Consider the following 18,229-nt stretch of genomic DNA (forward strand, 5'->3'; position numbering starts at 1 on the left):
CTTGGAGGGTTAACCCAAAATCCTGGAGAACCAGAGAGGGGTGCTGGAAGATAGCAAACTGCTAGAAAGAACCTGCAAGGTGTGCAAAGGCTCTGCAAGGAAACACCCCCCCACACTCAGCTGGGCGGCACGCTGTTTCTCTTCCTCCTTCCAATCCTATTAGTATTAGAGACGGATAGAGCTATAAGAGGAAAAGCCCATCTCTTAGCAGCAGTGCTGACAGCTTGCCTTTTAAATCTTTAATAAGCACTAGCTTGCACAGCCACTCTCATCTGCTGCATGACAGCAAGGAGAAGCAGAAACCCAGTGGCTGAAGGTCTGCTGGATCACAGAGACATAGAATTATTTGGTTGGAAAAGACCTTTGAGATCATTGAGTCCAACCATACCTGCCCACTACTGAACCAGATCCCTAAGCACCTCGTCTGCCCACTTTTTGAACATCTCCAGGGATGGGGACTCAACTACCTCCTTGAACAGCTGTTGTTGAACAGCTGTTCCAGTGCCTGAGAACCCTTTCAAGGAAGAAAGTTTCCCTGATACTCAATCTAAACGTCCACTGGGCAACTTGAGGCCATTTCCACTCATCTCTTGTTCCTTGGGAGAAGAGACCAGCACTCACCTCGCTGCAACCTCCTTTCCTGGTGCTGTAGACAGCGATAAGGTCTCCCCTCAGCCTCCTTTTCTCTAGGATAAGATGTTGTTTGGATGGGTGATTGGAAGGTGTCTGGGGAGCCATTAGAATGCAGTGATGGAGCCTCAGCATTGCAGTTCTTACTCCTTCAAAAACTCATGTGCCAGGACCTCAATTCAAGACCATGTTCCCTTGTCCCATCCAGCTTTGATGGCTGCTGAATTCCCTGTGCCTGTGATTGAGGTCCTCAGCAACCACTGGAGAGAAAGGACAGGTCTGCTAACAAAGGGCATCTGTCACCATTACTTCTGGGTGGCTGAGGTCTGCCCTGTCCATCCCACGCAGCTCCGAGAAGGATCTGCAAGGGCCTCATGGCAGTGACTTTGGCTCAGACTGCCCCCTTCAGTTGTCGGTTTGAGACTGTAGACGGTGCTTCTGCTTCACTGGGTGCAAAAATAGCTACTCTGGGGCATCAGTTAGAAACCTTTATAGACGTGCTGACAGGCGGTGACCACAAAGACCTCACCAGAGTCTCTGGGTGAAGGTTATTGCTATGGGAAGTGGAAGGCCATGTTTACAGCTTAGAAAAGAGTCAGGAATTGACTCCCAGAAACCATAACTAATGATGATGTCAATAGCCATGGAGCATGCTGAGATTCTGCTGCCCTCTCCTGGATGCAGCATTCTGTCCCATGAGTGCTGAGTGGTGGAGGATGAGTCTACAAGGCAGGGCCAGAGCAACCACAAGCCATAGAGAGCTGCTCAGCTGTTGGCTTTTGAAATCTGGGGCACCTAATTTCACCCCTTGCTTCCCATCGCATTGATGGAGTATGTTTTAGTTGTACTTCAAATCCAAATTAGGACCCAAGGGAATGGCAGGTAGATATTCCAGGAGAGGGTTAGGTTGGACACAAGGAGAAGGTTCTTCTTCCAGATGGTGGTGAAGCCCTGGAACAGCTCCCAGGGAAGCAGTCACAGTGTCCAGCGTGACAATATTATAGCATTATTTGGCCAAGTTCCTCAGCCACACGGTGTGAATGTTGGGATGTCCTGTGCAGGGGCAGCAGTTGGACTCGATGGTCCTTGTGGGTCCCTTCCAACTCAGGTCATTCCATGAGTCTATGATTCAACGATTTCATGATTCAAGTCAGGATGACCTTGGCCAAACACTCCTTCTCCCTCTGCAAGAGCAGAGACAGCTGTGCTGCAGGACAGCTCTTTGAGAACTTTGTGTGTGAAGGGTTTTGCACGCAGGGCAGACCTGGGAGTCATCCGCAGAGGAAGCTCCACTTGGCTGCTGTGTCAGTGGGGCAAGCAGTGAAATTACTTAGTTTAAGATAAACCCTTTGGGATTTTCAAATATACAAATTCAGTGTAAATGAAGGAAGATCTTGAAAGCCAGTGATATAAAGTTGTAGGAACGAAACAGAGGAAGAGCTTCAAAGAAGGAGGAAGAATATTAGCACATGGTGGGATGCTATGGGAGGTGGTTACGGGTGCTGCCCAAAGCTGAAATAGCACCCAGAGGACAGGTTTGGGAGGCACTGAGAAGGATCACAGCAGATGCTGTCCAGATCAGTACCCACCCTGGGCAGTGAGTGTGGCTCTCTGGGAGGTGTTTTAGACTCTGTGGGCAACCAGATGTAGAGTGTGACCACCACACACCACCCTGGTCTCTTCTTGTACCCCCTGTGCTTCACTTGCCTTCTAAGATGTTCTTCTTGATTTTTTTTAGGTAGCTCCTGGCTTAGCCTGCCTGTCCCCCAGCCTTCAGAAGCAGAGCACAGCCCGAAAAAACCCATGTCTTCTTCTGAGCCCATCCTGGATCTCAAGACCGACACGGCAGAAACACTTCCAGGTGAGAAGCAAGCCAGTTTGCTGTCTTGGTTTTGGTTTCCCAGTCACACCATATGCACCCTTGATGGACACGCACTTAGCAACAGGCACTTCATAAGGGTACATGTTCCTGCCAACCCCACAACATGGTTTCTCCCTATTCCTGCTGGATCCCATTCCCTCACTGTCTCTTCTGAGAGAGCTGGGGGTGTTTAGCCTGGAGAAGAGGAGGCTGAGGGGAAACCTCATTGCTCTCTCCAACTACCTGAAAGGAGATTGTGGAGAGGAGGGAGCTGGGCTCTTCTCCCAAGTGACAGGGGACAGGACGAGAGGGAATGGCCTCAAGCTCCACCAGGGGAGGTTCAGGCTGGACATCAGGAAAAAAAAATTCACAGAAAGGGTCATTGGGCACTGGAACAGGCTATTCAGGGAGGGGGTTGAGTCACCTTCCCTGGAGGTGTTTAAGGGACGGCTGTTTAAGGGACAGTGGTTTTTGCACAATGTATTTTTCAAAGCTGTGGGTGCAGGCAGAATGTTGTCATCACACCTCAGGGACTTGATCTTCTGTGACTGGTGACGAATCCTGTCTGGACAGAAATGGGTGGCCTGAGTATAAATCCTCAAAGTCTAGGAGAAACTGTCAGGAGCAAATGGACCCTTCTTTTAAATCCATGCTGAAGCAGCTTTGGAGTTGCTATGGGAAGGTTAAGAAAGGGAGGGAGGCTGAGGGGAGACCTCATCACTCCCTGCAGCTCCTGGAAATGAGGTTGGAGGAAGGTGGGTGCTGGGCTCTTCTTCCAAGTAAGAAATGGTGGGGTGAAAGGAATTGTCCTCAATCAAGGAAGATTTAGATTGGATATTAGGGAAAATTCCATTACCAAAAGAGTGATGAAGCACTGACGGAGGCTGCCCAAGGCAGTGGTAGAGTCACCATCCCTGGAGATGTTCAGAAAACATGTAGCCATGGCACCTGGGGACATGGTTTGGTAGGCACAGTGGGGTTGGGCTGACAGTTGGACTGGATGATCTTACCGGTCTTTTGCAACCTTAATGATTCCATGTGTTTATTTCAGCTGTGAAAGAAACCTGGCACTTCTTTAAGGGCACGAAGATGAGTGGTAATAGCTGATGTGATAACTCACACTGCAATATCCATTTGGCGTGTAGTGGTGGTTGGCTTCAAGTGACATTTCCAAGACTAATCCATGCCCTTGGAAAAACTCGTGGCTTCTTCCAGCTTGAAGAGCTCGGCACAGAGGTGGCTGCTCACCAGCTGCTGTTGTGCCCTGTGGCCTCTGAGCTGGGAGAACAGCTCAAGCTGGCCAGGAGCTGTTCTTCTTGGCAGAGTAGCACCTCTTGGAAAGCATTTGCCATGCACACTATTCGTAGAATCACAGAATCAACCATCAGCTTATTAAACCTTGTCCCAAAGTGCCACCACTGCCCTGGGCATCCTCTTCCAGTGCTTCACCACTCTGTTAGTAAAGTAAGTTTCCCTAATATCCAATCTAACCCTCCCCTATTGCAACTTGAGGCCATTTCCTCTTGTCCTATCCGCTGTTACTCGGGAGAAGAGGCCAGCATCCACCTCGCTTGGACCTCCTCTCTGGGAACTGCAGAGGGCGATGAGGTTTCCCCTCAGCCTCCTGTTCTCCAGACTAAACAGCCCCAGGTCCCTCAGCTGCTCCCAGAACCCCTGGGTTCCAGCCCCTTCCCCACCTTTGTTCCCTTCTCCAGACATGCTCCAGCCCCTCGAGGTCTTTTTTGCACTGAGGGATCCAAAGCTGAACCAAGGATTCAAGTCATGGCCTTGCCGAGTCCAGGGGGATGATCCCTTCCCTCCTCCTACTGGAATAATAATAATTATTATTATTATTAATGACTAATTCCTGCCAAGAAATAAGCAGATCTTACCCAAGTCAATTGGATTGACAAAAAGAGCCCAGTGAAAGCTGCTTTTGCTTCCTGCAGCATAGAAATACCTGCCCTGGGCCAGATGTTTTGCTGATGCAAATCGCCGTGGTTCCATTGGTTTCAATTACAGCAGCTTACAACAGCAGAAAGCCTGACTCTGCACTGTCACTGGAATTTGACCTCTCGCATCTGAATTTGTTCTGCTTTGCCAAAACAAAACGTGTTATAACTCCCAACACTGCCATAAAGCTGGAGTTGCTGCACTCAAAAAGAATGATCAAATGAAGTCATCATGGAAATTCTTGGTTCAATAAAACTGCTGTCCATCTTGTATGTATTCACCCCGCCTCAGCTGGCTCTGCTTTAGGAGGCATTCCACACATTTCACAGTTGCTCCAAAGCGGCTCCTCCAGCAGATTGCATGCATATGCTGTTCTCAGAAAGATATTGAGGGGCTGGAGCACATCTAGAGAAGGGGAACGAAGCTGGTGAAGGGTCTGGAGAACAAGTCTTAAGAGGATCAGCTGAGGTACCTGGGGCCATTTAGTCTGAAGAAGAGGAGGCTGAGTGGAGACCTCATCGCTCTCTGCAGCCCCTGGAAAGAAGGTTGGAGTGAGGTGCTGGGATCTTCTCCCAAGTAACAAATGATAGGATGAGAGGAAATGGACTCAGGTTGCACCAGGGGAGGCTTAGCCTGGGTATTAGGAAAAATTTCTTCACTGAAAGAGTGATGGAGCCCTGGCAGAAGCTGCCCAGGGCAGTGGTGGAGTCTCCATTCCTGGAGAGGTTCAAAAAACAAGCAGATGGGACATGGTTTAGCAGGCATGGTAGGGTTGTATTGATGGTTGGACTTGATGATCCTAGAGGTCTTATCCGACCTTAATGATTCTATGACTTTGCAAGGACCTGGGACATCCCAGCTTTGGGGGAAAGCAAAACTTCTACCTACCAGCACCAGAGAAAGCAGCAGGACGCATGTCAGGGGGCTGCTTCTTCCTCCACCTTCCCCAGGAGTGCCAGAACTGAGACAGATTGGTGCAGATGGAAAGTTAACCAGAATCACAGAATCATTTATGTGGGAAAAGGCCTTTAAGATCATCGCATCCAACCATAAACACTTCTTTCAAATCCCTCCAGAGGTTGGGACTCCACTACTTCCCTGGGCAGCCTCTGCCAGTGCTTCCCGACCCTTTCCATGAAGGAATATTTCCTAATAGCCAACCTAAACCTCCCCTGGTGCAACTTGAGGCTGTTTCCTCTTACCTAATCACCTTTTACTTGGGAGAAGACCAGTGACATGATTGCTTGGACAAATATCCACTGGTCATGAATAGCAAGGAGGGACTCCACTGATTGACACTGAGCAGGAAACCTGGTCTAAAACTGACAGCAGAGCTCACCCGCTTCTGAAACAAGAACAAAAAAAAGATATATTTGGGAAACACAAGTGATTTCTCAGTGCTGGATCTGAAACGACAGCAGGAAGCTGGGTGATTGAGGCAGTCAAAGAGCATCCCCAGGCTTCATGCAGCCTCCAGCCCTCACCTTGTGCTGTGTCAACTGCAGGGAGAAGAGGAAAGAGGGACAAGTTAGAGATTAAAACCATCATGGGATAAACTCAGAACAGCAATTAACCTGCTGATGGATATCGTGCCAATGTGCTCTGAGGGGTTGGGAGAGTGGCAAGCGCTGATTTAGATCACGGCAGGGCATCTGGCCTCGAATTAACTGCAGAAACACCCCCTGTATGTGTTTGTTCCACCTCCATGCAGCCCCTGGGTGCTGATAGAAGTCGTATATAACAAAAGGTGGGTGCTGATAGAAGTCGTATATAACAAAAGGTGGTTTGAGGTAGGTATCCATCTGTCATTCATGACAGCCACATGGATTTCAATGCAAAAAAGGCAGGGAATTACACAGCATTTATATGTTCCCACCTGCAGAGCACACTCCAAACTGTCTGCACTGCTCCGCTGCACATGCTGGCAGGATAAAGGCCTTTCCACACTGCACCCATTCTCGCAGAGTGTGTATATATTCACAACCCCTCAGCAAATACTTATTTGCTCAAAGCTGTGACCTTCTTACCCACAGAAGGTGAAAAGGGTGAGGTTTGTGAGTCCATCTCCATCACTCATAGACTTGCCCAGCTGTTCTTAATGTCTTTATCATAGAATTGTGGAATGGTATCGTAGAATCACCAGTTTGTAAAAGACCCACCAGATCACTGAGTCCAACCATTCCCATCAATCACTAAACCATGTCCCTCAGTGCCTCATCCACCCATCCCTTAAACCCCTCCAGGGAAGGTGACTCAACCCCCTCCCTGGGCAGCCTCTGACAGTGCCCAATGACCCTTGCCATGAAAAATGTTTTCCTGATGTTCAGCCTAAACCTCCCCTGGTGGAGCTTGAGGCCATTCCCTCTTGTCCTGTCCCCTGTCACTTGGGAGAAGAGCCCAGCTCCCTCCTCTCTACAACCTCCTTTCAGGTAGTTGCAGAGAGCAATGAGGTCTCCCCTCATACTCCTCTTCTCCAGGATAAACACCCCCAGCTCTCTCAGCCGCTCCTTTTGTTCTCCAGCCCCCTCACCAGCTTCGTTGCTCTTCTCTGGACTCACTCCAGAGCCTCAACATCCTTCTTGTGGTGAGGGGCCCAGAACTGAACACAGGATTCGAGGAGCGGTCTCACCAGTGCCGAGTACAGAGGGAGAAGAGCCTCCTTGGACCTGCTGGCCACGCCGTTTCTGATCCAAGCCAAGATGCCATTGGCCTTCTTGGCCACCTGGGCCCCTGCTGGCTCATGGTCAGTCGCTGTCAACCAACACCCCCAGGTCCTTCTCCTCCAAGCAGCTTTCTAGACAGACTTCTCCTAGTCTGTAGCTGCCCAGGGTTGTTGTGCCCCAAGTGCAGGACCCGGCATTTGGCCTTGTTAAACCTCATGCCATTGGTCTCAGCCCAGCGGTCCAGCCTGTTCAGATCCCTTTGGAGCCTCCCAACCCTCCTGCAGATCCACGCTTCCACCCAGCTTAGTATGGCTGTTTGGGTCAGAAGGGACTTTGCCCACCCTGTTCCACCCCTGCCATGGGCAGGGACACCTCCCACTGGATCAGGGGCTCCAAGCCCCATCCAACCTGGCCTTGAACCCCTCCAGGGATGGGGCAGCCACCACTGCTCTGGGCAACCTGGGCCAGGGCCTCCCCGCAGAAGACCTGGGAGGATTGGGGAGTGGATTTAATAGCCACAAAGGATGCTGCAGGGTACCAAGCATCCACAGTACCAACACCAGCAGATAGCACTGACCAGATTCTCTCCATGTTTGAGAGCTGGACCTTCCCCTCAGTCAGCCCTCAGGAACGAACTTGAATCCCTGATTCCTGAACCCACCTCATTTCCTCCTGACAGCAAAGGACAACTTGAATGACAGAGAAACATCTGGGTTATTAGGCTACAAGGTTGTGTCTTTCAAGAGATCCACCTTGCTGTTTAGATTTGTTCTCTGCTTCTTGCTGAGATGTTGCTACAGCTGGAATTGTTTCTAAAAATAGCAGCAAGAGAGAGTCAAGTGAGGTTTCCTGCCACTCGTGCAATGAGTTTTGGGCTCAAGCCACTCTCTGCATCTGCAAATCAGAGATAAACAGCCCAGCTTGTGCTTTCTGCTGAGCATGATACCTTCTGCTGAGAGACCCAGGCCTCCCTGGAGAGCCAGCTCGGTGCTAACAGGCATTACCAGAGCTGCAGGGGCCTGAATCCTAGCAAAGAGCAGTGGCACGACTGCATGAGAAGCCCCTAGTGCTACCAGCCAGCTGGATTAATGCCATTAAACAGGCTTTTTTAGAACATGCAAAGCAAAACCAGTGCCTGTGCTGATAAATATATATATATAGTGCTCCACAGTCCATAGATAGGTCCTTAGGAGTTAGCAGGGAAGTTTAAACCCAAAGGCTGTTTTTTTGTCCTGGTCCTGGTACCCCTGGGTCCTGCTGGGGTTGCCATAGCAGTTAATCCATTCCCAACAGTCACCAGTGCTGCAGATTTAACATCAACCTTCTCTGGCACAACTGATGTAACTGAGGCTCTTGGGACCATGAAGGCTGCTGGTGCAGGCAGATAGGGTCAAAGACGTTTATTTATGTGGAGCCCTGTCTTTATTTGATAAAATAAGGGGGATTAGAGCCAACCAGAAGAGCAGACACCAGTTTTCAGGCTCAGCTTGACTTTTCAGTAAACAATTATGGCAATGAAGATGGGGAAGGATCTGGAGAACAAGTCTTAAGAGCAGCAGCTGAGGGACCTGGGGCTGTTTAGTCTGGAGAAGAAGAGGCTGAAGGGAGACCTCATTGCTCTCTGCAGCTCCCATAAAGGAGGTCTGAGTGAGGTAGGTGCTGGGCTCTTCTCCCAAGTAGCAAGGGACAGGATGAGAGGGAATGGCCTCAAGTTGCACCAGGGGAGGTTTAGACTGGATATTAGGGAAACATTTCTTCACTGATAGAGTGATGAAGCACTGGCAGAGGCTGCCCAGGGCTGTGGGGGAGTCTTTATCCCTGGAAGGGTTCAAAAACTGTGTAGCCATTGCACTTTGGGATGTGGTTTAACAGGCACACTGGGGTTGGGCTGATGGCTGGACTGGATGAGCTTTGAAGTCTTTTCCAATCTTAACAATTCTATGATTGTATAAATACAGGCAGAAGCAAAGCCTGAGTCTGATGGTCTCTAAGAGCTTGCACAGAACTGGCTGCTTTGCATGGGGAACGGATAAGTTGTGGATACACCCTGTGCACCCTTGTGAACACCCTGGTCACCACCAGCAATCAGTTCACTCAAGGTAGACACAGGCAGGCACTTCCAGGGGGAGTTGCTCACACATATAAAACCCACAACTATTTCTATCACCACCAGCTTTCCGGACACAATCTGAGCTCCCCATCACTCTCAGGCTTTCAAGTAAGTGTTCATGAGAAATGTTTTGGATGAAGAGTAAATCTGGTTTTTTGCACTTTTAAGGCAAGCAAAACTTTGGCTGAAGTTAACTGTTAAAGTCCATGTAAACAAACTGGACAAAGTCTTCCAGCTCTTGTTTGGAAACTTTTCTCCATCTTTGTGCCATAACACCCTAAGTTTCATAAACTTTAAGGAGTTTAACAAGCTTATAAAGGAAGTGAGACATTCCTGCCTCACCCCAAACAATGTATTGTTGCTCTTTTTGTATTTAAAAAGTGGAAGGAAAAGAGCAGTTGAAATGAAACCATGGAATAACAACAGTCTGAGATGCACAAAGCTCTGTTCCTACCCATGGTGGGGCTTTCCCTCTGATGCCCAGGGAAGTGGTGGCTGCCCCATCCCTGGAGATGTTCAAGGCCAGGTTGGATGGGGCTTGGAGCCCCTGATGCAGTGGGAGGTGTCCCTGCCCATGGCAGGGGTGGGACTGGGTGGGCTTTGAGGTCCCTTCCAACCCAAACCATTCTGTGATTCTGCTCGGCTGCTCAGAGAACACTTCTGCTTGATCCAAAAAAAGAAGAGTACAATTTCTTTTTCTAGTTTGGGGAAATCCGGGTCTCTGCAGCAAATGGTGGGAGAGGAAAAGCCATGTGTGAGGTCAATGCAGTCTGAGGTAGAGATCCCCCATTTGTCTGGGAATCCACCCCAAGACAAAACCGCTCTGTACATGGGCATTTCAGGACCTTGCACCAATCCCCTTCAGCTGGAAGCACAGGCAGAGAGAAACAAACCCAGAACAGTGTGAGCCTGAGCCCTGGGCTCCTGGCAAATTCATTTCCCCATCAAGAACTCTGGAAAAAATAAAATACTATCCAGAGAAGCAGTGAGGGGCAGGGACAGTGTGTGCTTCCCCCGGCAAAGCAGCAGCTCACTGCTAATTGCACACAGCAGGACTTCAATCAGCACTGTGGGGCTGTTTCGGAAGCATCACCTCCTCACTTTAAATGATGCTCTAAAGCAGACAAAAGGGTCACATAGGAAGCGAAATCTAAGAAAAATAAAAAGCCATGAGACAATCGGTCCATGTAACAGACCTCTTTTCCCAGCTCAGGAGCTGGGAGATGCACTCAGAGAGCTGTGAGGATCCTCCTAAGAGAGATGTTACCATATTGCCAGACACAGCCTTGCCCCGCAGAGGGTCTCAGCAACAAGACACATAAATGTAAGGAAAGCTTAGCCCAAGGAAAAATGAAGTTCTTTGTCCACAGCTGCAGAGAAGATCTGTGGGAAGGAAATACTCTGGAAGACTTAGCCTGCCTCAGAGTCCAGTGCAGTCAGGTTTAGCCCAGGTCACATCTGGCCAAAGCAATCCCCACATTCTTTAAATCACTTGAACGCAGAACGAAAATAGCTGCTCCTCCTAAGAGGACACCCCAGCCTTTTAACTGGGGTCAGAAGGACTCCAGTCTCATAGGCGTGAGCCACGGTTTAGCCCTGGCCTGGCCCCATTTGACAGCTAAAAACAGGCAGCTGAACTCCCAGTTCCTTCTTTTCCACCCCTAGGGAAAGAGGATAGGAAAATGAGAGAAGACTTGTGTGTTGCAAATCAGAACTAGAACAACTTCCATGAAATGAGGAAGAGGAGGAGGAGGAGGAGGAGGAGATGAGGAAGAAATAATAAAATATATACAAATATATGAAATTTCACCCCCATCCCTCGATGACTGCATGACCTGTGATGCTGCAGAGCAGACATGGGGAAGGGTCCAGCTGGGAGGGATCTGGGCTCAGGAACTGGATTCAGAAACACACGGATCCAGGATCAGGGCAAACAGAGAGATGAGGTCCATATTGGATGCTGGCCATCAAAGAAGAGAGCAAGACCCTCACAATCCCTCAGTTTTATCTCCAGTATAATTTACATGGGGTGGAGGCCTCTGTGGTCAGGTTGGGGTCACCTCTCTGCAGGTGCTGCCCTTCTCCACCCCTTTCCCTCACGGCTCCCCCAGCCCCAGGGTGGCCTTGGTTTCTGTCAGAATAAGTGTAAGCAAAGGCCTCTCTGCACCCCCGTGCCCCAAGTTACCCCTTCTAGACAGAAACAGCATCTGAAATACGCACAGTTCCCTTTCAGAGAGTGAAGTTACTCAGATGAGGCTGAGCTGAAGCGAGAAACTGCTTCTGCTTCAGCTCAACCCAGAACTGTTCCCCACCCAGTGCTCCCAGGTCTGAGAAATGGGAAACTATGACAAAACTCCAGCAAAAGTTTTCCTCCCTCTCTCCAGATTCCATCGAGCTCTCCGTCTGCTCTCCAGGGTGTGCGTTTTGTCTGAGAGGTCCTTAGGCACAGCTGATGCCACCCGTGCTGTGCCCGATGGGCTGAGCCAGTTTGGCATCCCTGGGGGCCGACGTTCCCCCACTGCTATCGCAGGGAAAGCCAACTGGGCTTTTCTAGAGAGAAACACGGTCTGAAAAATGTGCAGGTAACTTTCAGAAAGTGAACTTACTCAGATGAGACTGGGCTTAAGTGAGACAGCTGGTTCTACTTCAGCTCAAACCAGAACAGGGTTAAGCACGGATCCCTCAACCTAAGCATTTTGTACCAGTCATGGGATATCTACTGGTGTCAGTGTAGAAGAGTGGCCAAGGTGAACATCCACCCCTTGGCATCCTCCTGATGCTGGATCCTGCACATTCCAGCGTGGAACTGACTTTCCTCAGAAAACTTCTGCAAATCCACAGGACTTTGGGCTTCCTTCCAGTCCTTTGCTATTTGGAAACACATGTGCCTGGGCAGGTGAACTTGTGCTGTGATGCTTGGCCAGGAGGAATCGTGTGTTCCAGCACCGTATGGGGAGAAAATAAAAACCTGCTGAGGGCTGCATTTCTCAATGAGTGCAATATCATTGCTACAGCTGTTAGAGTGAGAACGAACGAGAACAGGCTGAGCTAACATGCCCTTGGTGAATGAGATAGAACAAAGCTAAGTAAATTGTTATGGGCGATTAATGACTTTCCAAAGATAAGTCATTAAATCTGACAAGCTCCTTTATGCTAAGTCCCCTGACGACCCAGAGGTGGCCTATGGTACCTCATCATATCTCAATTAGCAGAATTACACCGCTGGTACCTGCAAAACATCTGGACCAAGCTGTGCGCTGACAAAAGCAACTGCACTGGAGAGACAGAGGAAAGGACTGAAGAACACATTATCAGCAGTTTAAAAGCAAAGAAAGAATGCCTTAGCAAACCTATACTCTAGCGAGGGCTTTTTCAATGTTCCTCTACACTGTTGTGCTGCTCTTCCCAAGCTCAGCAGCCCATCATGTGTCTCAGGCAGTCCCAGATCCAGTGGGAACACAGCAAGAGCAGAGATGTTGCAAGTGGCGTTCCCAGGGCTCAGTGTTGGAGCCAGTTCTCTTTAAAATCTTCATCAATGATCTGGATGAAGGAATCGAGTGCACTCTTAGTAAGTTTGCAGATGGCACTAAGCTGGGCTGAAGTGTTGATCTGCTTGAGGGTAGGGAGGCTCTGCAGAGGGATCTGGACAGGCTGAATCCATGGCCCAGGCTCTGAAGAGGGATCAGCTCAGGCTGGATCTATGGTTCAGCCTCTGCAGAGGGACCTGGACAGGCTGGATCTGTGGGCTGCAAGCAATGGGATAAAGTTCAACAAGACCAAGTGCTGAGTCCAGCACTTGGGCCACAAAAACCCCAAGAAGCTCCGGGCTTGGGGAAGAGCGTCTGGAAAGCTGATCAGAGGAAAATGACCTCGGGGTGCTGGTTTGACAGTGGCTGAACGTGAGCCAGCAGTGGTCCAGGTGACCAAGGCCAACAGCACCTGGCTTGGCTCAGCCATGGAGTGGCCAGCAGGAGCAGGGAAGGGATCATCCCCCTGGACTTGGTGCTGGTGAGGCTGCACCTCAGATCCCAGGTTCAGCTTTGGGCCCCTCTGTGCAGGAAAGACCTTGATGAGCTGGAGCACGTCCGGAGAAGGGAACAGAGCTGGGGAAGGGGCTGCAGAACAGGGGTTCGGGGAGCAGTGAGGGGCCTGGGGCTGTTTAATCTGGAGAAGAGGAGGCTGAGGGGAGACCTCATCGCTCTCTAAAGCTCCCAGAAAGGAGGTTGGAACGAGGTGGGTGCCGGGCTCTTCTCCCAAGTAACAACTCGTAGGACAAGAGGAAATGGCCTCAAGTTGCACCAGGGGAGGGTTACATTGGTTATTGGGATAGATTCCTTTACTGAAAGGGAGGTGATTGAGTCCCCATCCCTGTGGAGATTTAAAAGATGGGAGACAAGGTGCTTAGGGATATGATTTAGTAGTGCATTGGTACGGTTGGACTTCATCTCAAAGATCCTTTCCAACCAAATGATTCTATGATTCTAACAGTGTGGAGGCTGCAGGTTTGTAGCCTGGCAGCCACCCTTGCCAGCCCATGCAAAAGAAATCAGCGTGTTCTGGTATGGAGAGTGTGTAGGAGCAGTACCCAGGAGACTGGGGTTTTGTTCTCAGCCTGGTGACCTTCACAAGTTATTTCACTTCTTTATGCCTCAGATGGCAATAATGGGATGTGAAATTGCTATACCAAGCTAGCTGCAGCCACTGGATGGTGTAGGAGCTAAGATGCTAGAGAAGAACTGATGAGATTTGAATTCAGTCTCCAGATAAGCCACAGGCTTCTGGTATGTATTTGGGCGCATCAGCTTATGCTCCCTGTGCCTCAGCTCCGCGATTCACAAACCCCATCGTGAGGCTCACAGATAAGATGATTAAAGCAGCATAAGAACTTAGAGACTTTATTCCATCACTCAAAGAATTTGGGGCGAAGATACATCCTTGTAACTTCCTGGCGAGATTTGCCAAAGCAAATCCAGCCTTCAAGGTCTCTGCTCAGTGACGGATGACATTTCGGCTTTCCACCTCGAGTAATTTCAGTGCTGGAGCTGTTCAAATAAATGTCAAAATGAAAAAGGAAGAGGAAGAAAGACAGGGAAAAAAAACCCCAAACTCTGTCCTTGCAAAAAGTTTTAAAGGAAAAAGAAAATCCACCTTGACATTTTCTGCTTCCACGCGGGGCAAAGTGTAGGATGAGGAATTTAGAATAGAAATACTTTATATCCTGCTTTCTGGCTGTGCCAGCAGATGTGCTTAAAAAAAGTCCCAGCAGGTCAGGAATTGAGATATTTCAGAGAAAAAGCTCTGCTCTGTTTTCAGAGCGCTCTGGTTTTGTGGAACAGGGCAGTGGTTCCCATGGGGTTTTGGTGGGACCATCCTGAAAGCAGCCTCAGCTGATCTGGGGTGCTCCCCACGTCTGTGCCCCTGTGCAGAGTTCCCATGCAGTGATCTGCTTACAGAGTCACCTCTGAGGACATCCATCAGCTCTGATGGGGAAGCTTGCCTTAAGGAATAAGGAAAGGAGAAGAACAAACCCAGGCAGAAAAGAAACATGGAAGTTTTTTCAGGAGTCTCACCAGGACAGTTTCTCCAAGGCCATGCTGCTTTCCCTATTGTAGATCTATAATTTTGATCAGGACTCAAACTCCAGCAAGTACAGACCTCAAAGCCCATCCAGTCCCACCCCTGCCATGGGCAGGGACACCTCCCACTGGATCAGGGGCTCCAAGCCCCATCCAACCTGGCCTTGAACACCTCCAGGGATGGGGCAGCCACCACTGCTCTGGGCAGCCTGGGCCAGGGCCTCCCCACCCTCACACCAAAACATTTCTCCCTAAGATCTCATCTCAATCTCCCCTTTTGCAGCTCAAAACCATTCCCCTCATCCTCTCCCTGCACTCCCTGATCCAGAACCCCTCCCCAGCTTTCCTGGAGCCCCTTTCAGCACTGGAAGCTGCTCTAAGGTCTCCCTGCAGCCTTCTCTACCCCAGACTGAACAACTCTCTCAGTCTGTCCTTGTACAGGAGGTTCTCCAGCCCTTGCATCATCTCCATGGCCCTAATGTGCTGCACTTCACAAACCTGAGGATGAGAGCAGGGAGGCTCTGAAGTTTCCATTAACTTTTCTCCCTGACTGAATTTCTCCAGCAGCCAGTAATTGAAGCAGAATGCTATTTCCTATGCAGAGTCACTTCTTGTTTTCCACTGTTGTTGGAAACAACAACAACAAAAGCACATGCAAACCCTGCCCGCAGTCTGTGGGAGGCTGTGTGATTTCTTCTTCTCTGTCAGGCCTACTTGCATGTCAGGTTTGCGGTTCAGACTGTTCCCGTGCTCAGCATCCCTCAGCACCACTGCAGACCAAACCTCAGACCACAAGAAGCCCGTAAGCTTTCCAGGGCCACCAGAACCTACCCGGGTCTGGCCCCAGGGCTCAGCCAATCCAAGACTTGGAGAAAAGCTCACCAAGGTGGTGTCTTGGCTTTGCCTTCTCAGCCAGGCACCTCACAGGGACCCAGGTTTAGCTGCCCCATGCCGAGCTACCCTCCCCCTCTGTGTGGTTGTGAGGGGATTAATCACACGGACTTCAATCTGATGGATCGAAGACGTTTTATTGAGTTAGCTGTTTCTTTATATACCCTTTTATATACATAACTGGGTGTCCACGAGGGTATCTACAGTGTATTATTGACTAAAGGTAGCTGTCCATAAAGCTATTACTAACATATTACCGGCTAAACTACCACACATGCTAAGAAACCAAGTTACACCAAAATTATCTATGTTGATAGTTCTCTTCCATTGTTTTCCTTTCAGTTGGTACTTGTTCCCACCCAACTAGCTCTTGTACTCCTTTCAGCTGGCCTTTTTTTATCAGAAGCCTGTCTTTTCTTCTCACTGAACTGGCCTTTGTTTATCTTTCAGTTCTCTGTTTCAAGGCCTTGTTAGAATTGCTCGGTATCAATCAGTCCCACAGCAGCCAGGCCTTCTTCTCTGTAAAATGTCTCCACATGGTTGCACCCCATCTTTGCTCAAGATGCAGCCTGTTGCCAGGAGCTGTGCAAGCTCCTGCTCCTCACACAGCTCTCTGCTTTCCTTCCCCAGCCCACAGCGACCTGGAGGAGCCAAACCAAAGCCACAAGATAAGGCAGGACCCAGCCAGCTCTGGCGGTGGTGATGACTTCGCAACCTCCAGCACAAACAGCCACGGTGAGCCCAGCCCAGCTTCTAACGCAGATGACACACTCCCAGGCAGAGACTCCCAGTCGGAGGTGAGAGATCCCAGCCCCACTGACTCCTTGCCATGGCCAGATGCCCCCGAGGAGTGCCCAGCCCGCCCCAAGACTCTGGACATCTCCAAGTCCCTGAAGCAACTGGAGGAGGTGAAGCAGATGGGGCAGAGGCAAAACACGGACCACACAGCAGTGAAGGAGAACGGGGTGGAGGTCAGCCCTGCAGCAGCAGCCGTGGTGAGCGAGGAGAGGCGAGCACTGGAATCTGAGCTGGGCAAGTGCATCGAGGACTTCCGTAAGATCAAGATCCCTGTTGTCTTTCCCAATAAGAAGCGGCAGTGGCAGAGTGAGCTACTGAAGAAATACAAGCTGTGAGAGGAGACTTTGTCCCCCACAGCAGAGAAGGATGTTCTCTGGTATGTTGAGTGTCTCCACAAATATCCTCTGGGTAGCAGGTGGCAGAGGCTGTCTGTGCTTCCAAAATGAGGAGGGCAGGTTGCACGTTAAGCTCATCCAGCAATTAAAAGGGTAACAAGCCTATACCCATGGCGGGGTGCTCCTTCCCATGGCCATCGAGAGTGATGGGCGATATCCTAAGTGGCATGATCATCAGTGTAAGGGCGTAGCAAAAGGAAGGACATACAGGGTGAATGTTCTCGGCTAGAGCTACCGAACAGCTGGAGTTCCCACATTTACCAGAATGATTTTCCTGGCGTTTGAAATAATAAAACATAGTTGGTGTCAAGAATATCATTGTCCTCAAAACTCATCTTTAACATCACAATGTAGCTGAGGTTTAAAGTCCCATCTTTGGAGGTGTTCAAGACCAGGCCGAATGAGCCTTTGAGAAACTTGATCCAGCAGAAAGTGCCCCTGCCCTTGGCAGGGGTGTTGGAATTAGATGGGCTTTATGATCCCTTCTAGCCCAAACTAGAATTCGTCAAGTATTACCAGCGATTAGATATTTGGCCTTATAAACACTGTTGAAGATATCATCTAGGGACTTCAGTTCCTCTTCTGTGAGCCCTGTTATGTCATGAACAAAATCTTCTGGATCCAGAGACATCTTGGCAACTTTTCTTGTTGAGTCTTTTCCAACCAAAGCATTGTATCAGGTTTCTTTTCCATAAAATTCTTTTCCAGAAGAGATATTAAATTCTACTCCCTTCACTACCAATTCATTGGCCAATACCCATGACAAAGTGCTCCTTCCCATGGTCATCGAGAGCAATGGGCGATATCCTAAGTGGCATAAGCATAGGTGTAGGGGCATAGCAAAAGGAAGGAGGAGGAGGGTGAATGTTCAGGGCCAGAGCTACCATCCAGAAGTTCCCACATTTATAAGAATGATTTTCCTGGCATTTCAAATAATAAAACATAGTTTGTGTCAAAAGTTCATTCCAACCTCCTCGTCTCTTTGATGTAGCTGTTCAAAACTGTGTAAGTGGTTTAGACATTCAGTTCTCCTGGTATTAAAGGAAGCTGTACATCTGACTGCCTGCATTCTTGCCAAACCTCCTCCATCCAGAATGTTTGCAACTGGATTCAGCAAAATATTATTTTCAGGAGAGTTCCTGATACTTTGTAGATGTTTTCCTTTTGTTACACAAACACTCGAACACTGCTTAACCTTGCATTTCATTTGAATGCTGACCAACACAGTGTTTGGGACTCCAGCCAGAAATGAGCTGGTGAGAGGGAGGATGCTGCCCCAGGAATCCATGGCTGAGCTGACCATCATCGGCCCCATAACCAAGGAGCCCCACCTGAAAGGAGAAAGGGAGCAG

At 49.5% G+C, this 18,229-nt stretch overlaps 1 protein-coding gene across 2 annotated transcripts in view; it reads left to right on the forward strand.

Moving 5' to 3' along the window:
* Positions 1 to 17,250, forward strand: part of LOC138726258 (BTB/POZ domain-containing protein KCTD12-like) — a 49,906-nt gene extending 32,656 nt beyond the window's left edge. The window contains exons 4-5 of one of the 2 annotated variants that reach the window (XM_069867859.1): positions 2,369 to 2,491; positions 16,294 to 17,250. In XM_069867859.1, the coding sequence (XP_069723960.1) occupies positions 2,369 to 2,491; positions 16,294 to 16,817 (647 nt within the window). In that variant the 3' untranslated portion in view covers positions 16,818 to 17,250. The remainder of the gene's footprint in view (positions 1 to 2,368; positions 2,492 to 16,293) is intronic. The other variant, XM_069867860.1, reaches the window with a different exon arrangement.
* Positions 17,251 to 18,229: the final 979 nt, after the last annotated feature.

Source organism: Phaenicophaeus curvirostris, chromosome 13 (genome assembly GCF_032191515.1).
Source record: "Phaenicophaeus curvirostris isolate KB17595 chromosome 13, BPBGC_Pcur_1.0, whole genome shotgun sequence".
In the NCBI taxonomy this organism is placed as follows: Eukaryota; Metazoa; Chordata; class Aves; order Cuculiformes; family Cuculidae; genus Phaenicophaeus; species Phaenicophaeus curvirostris.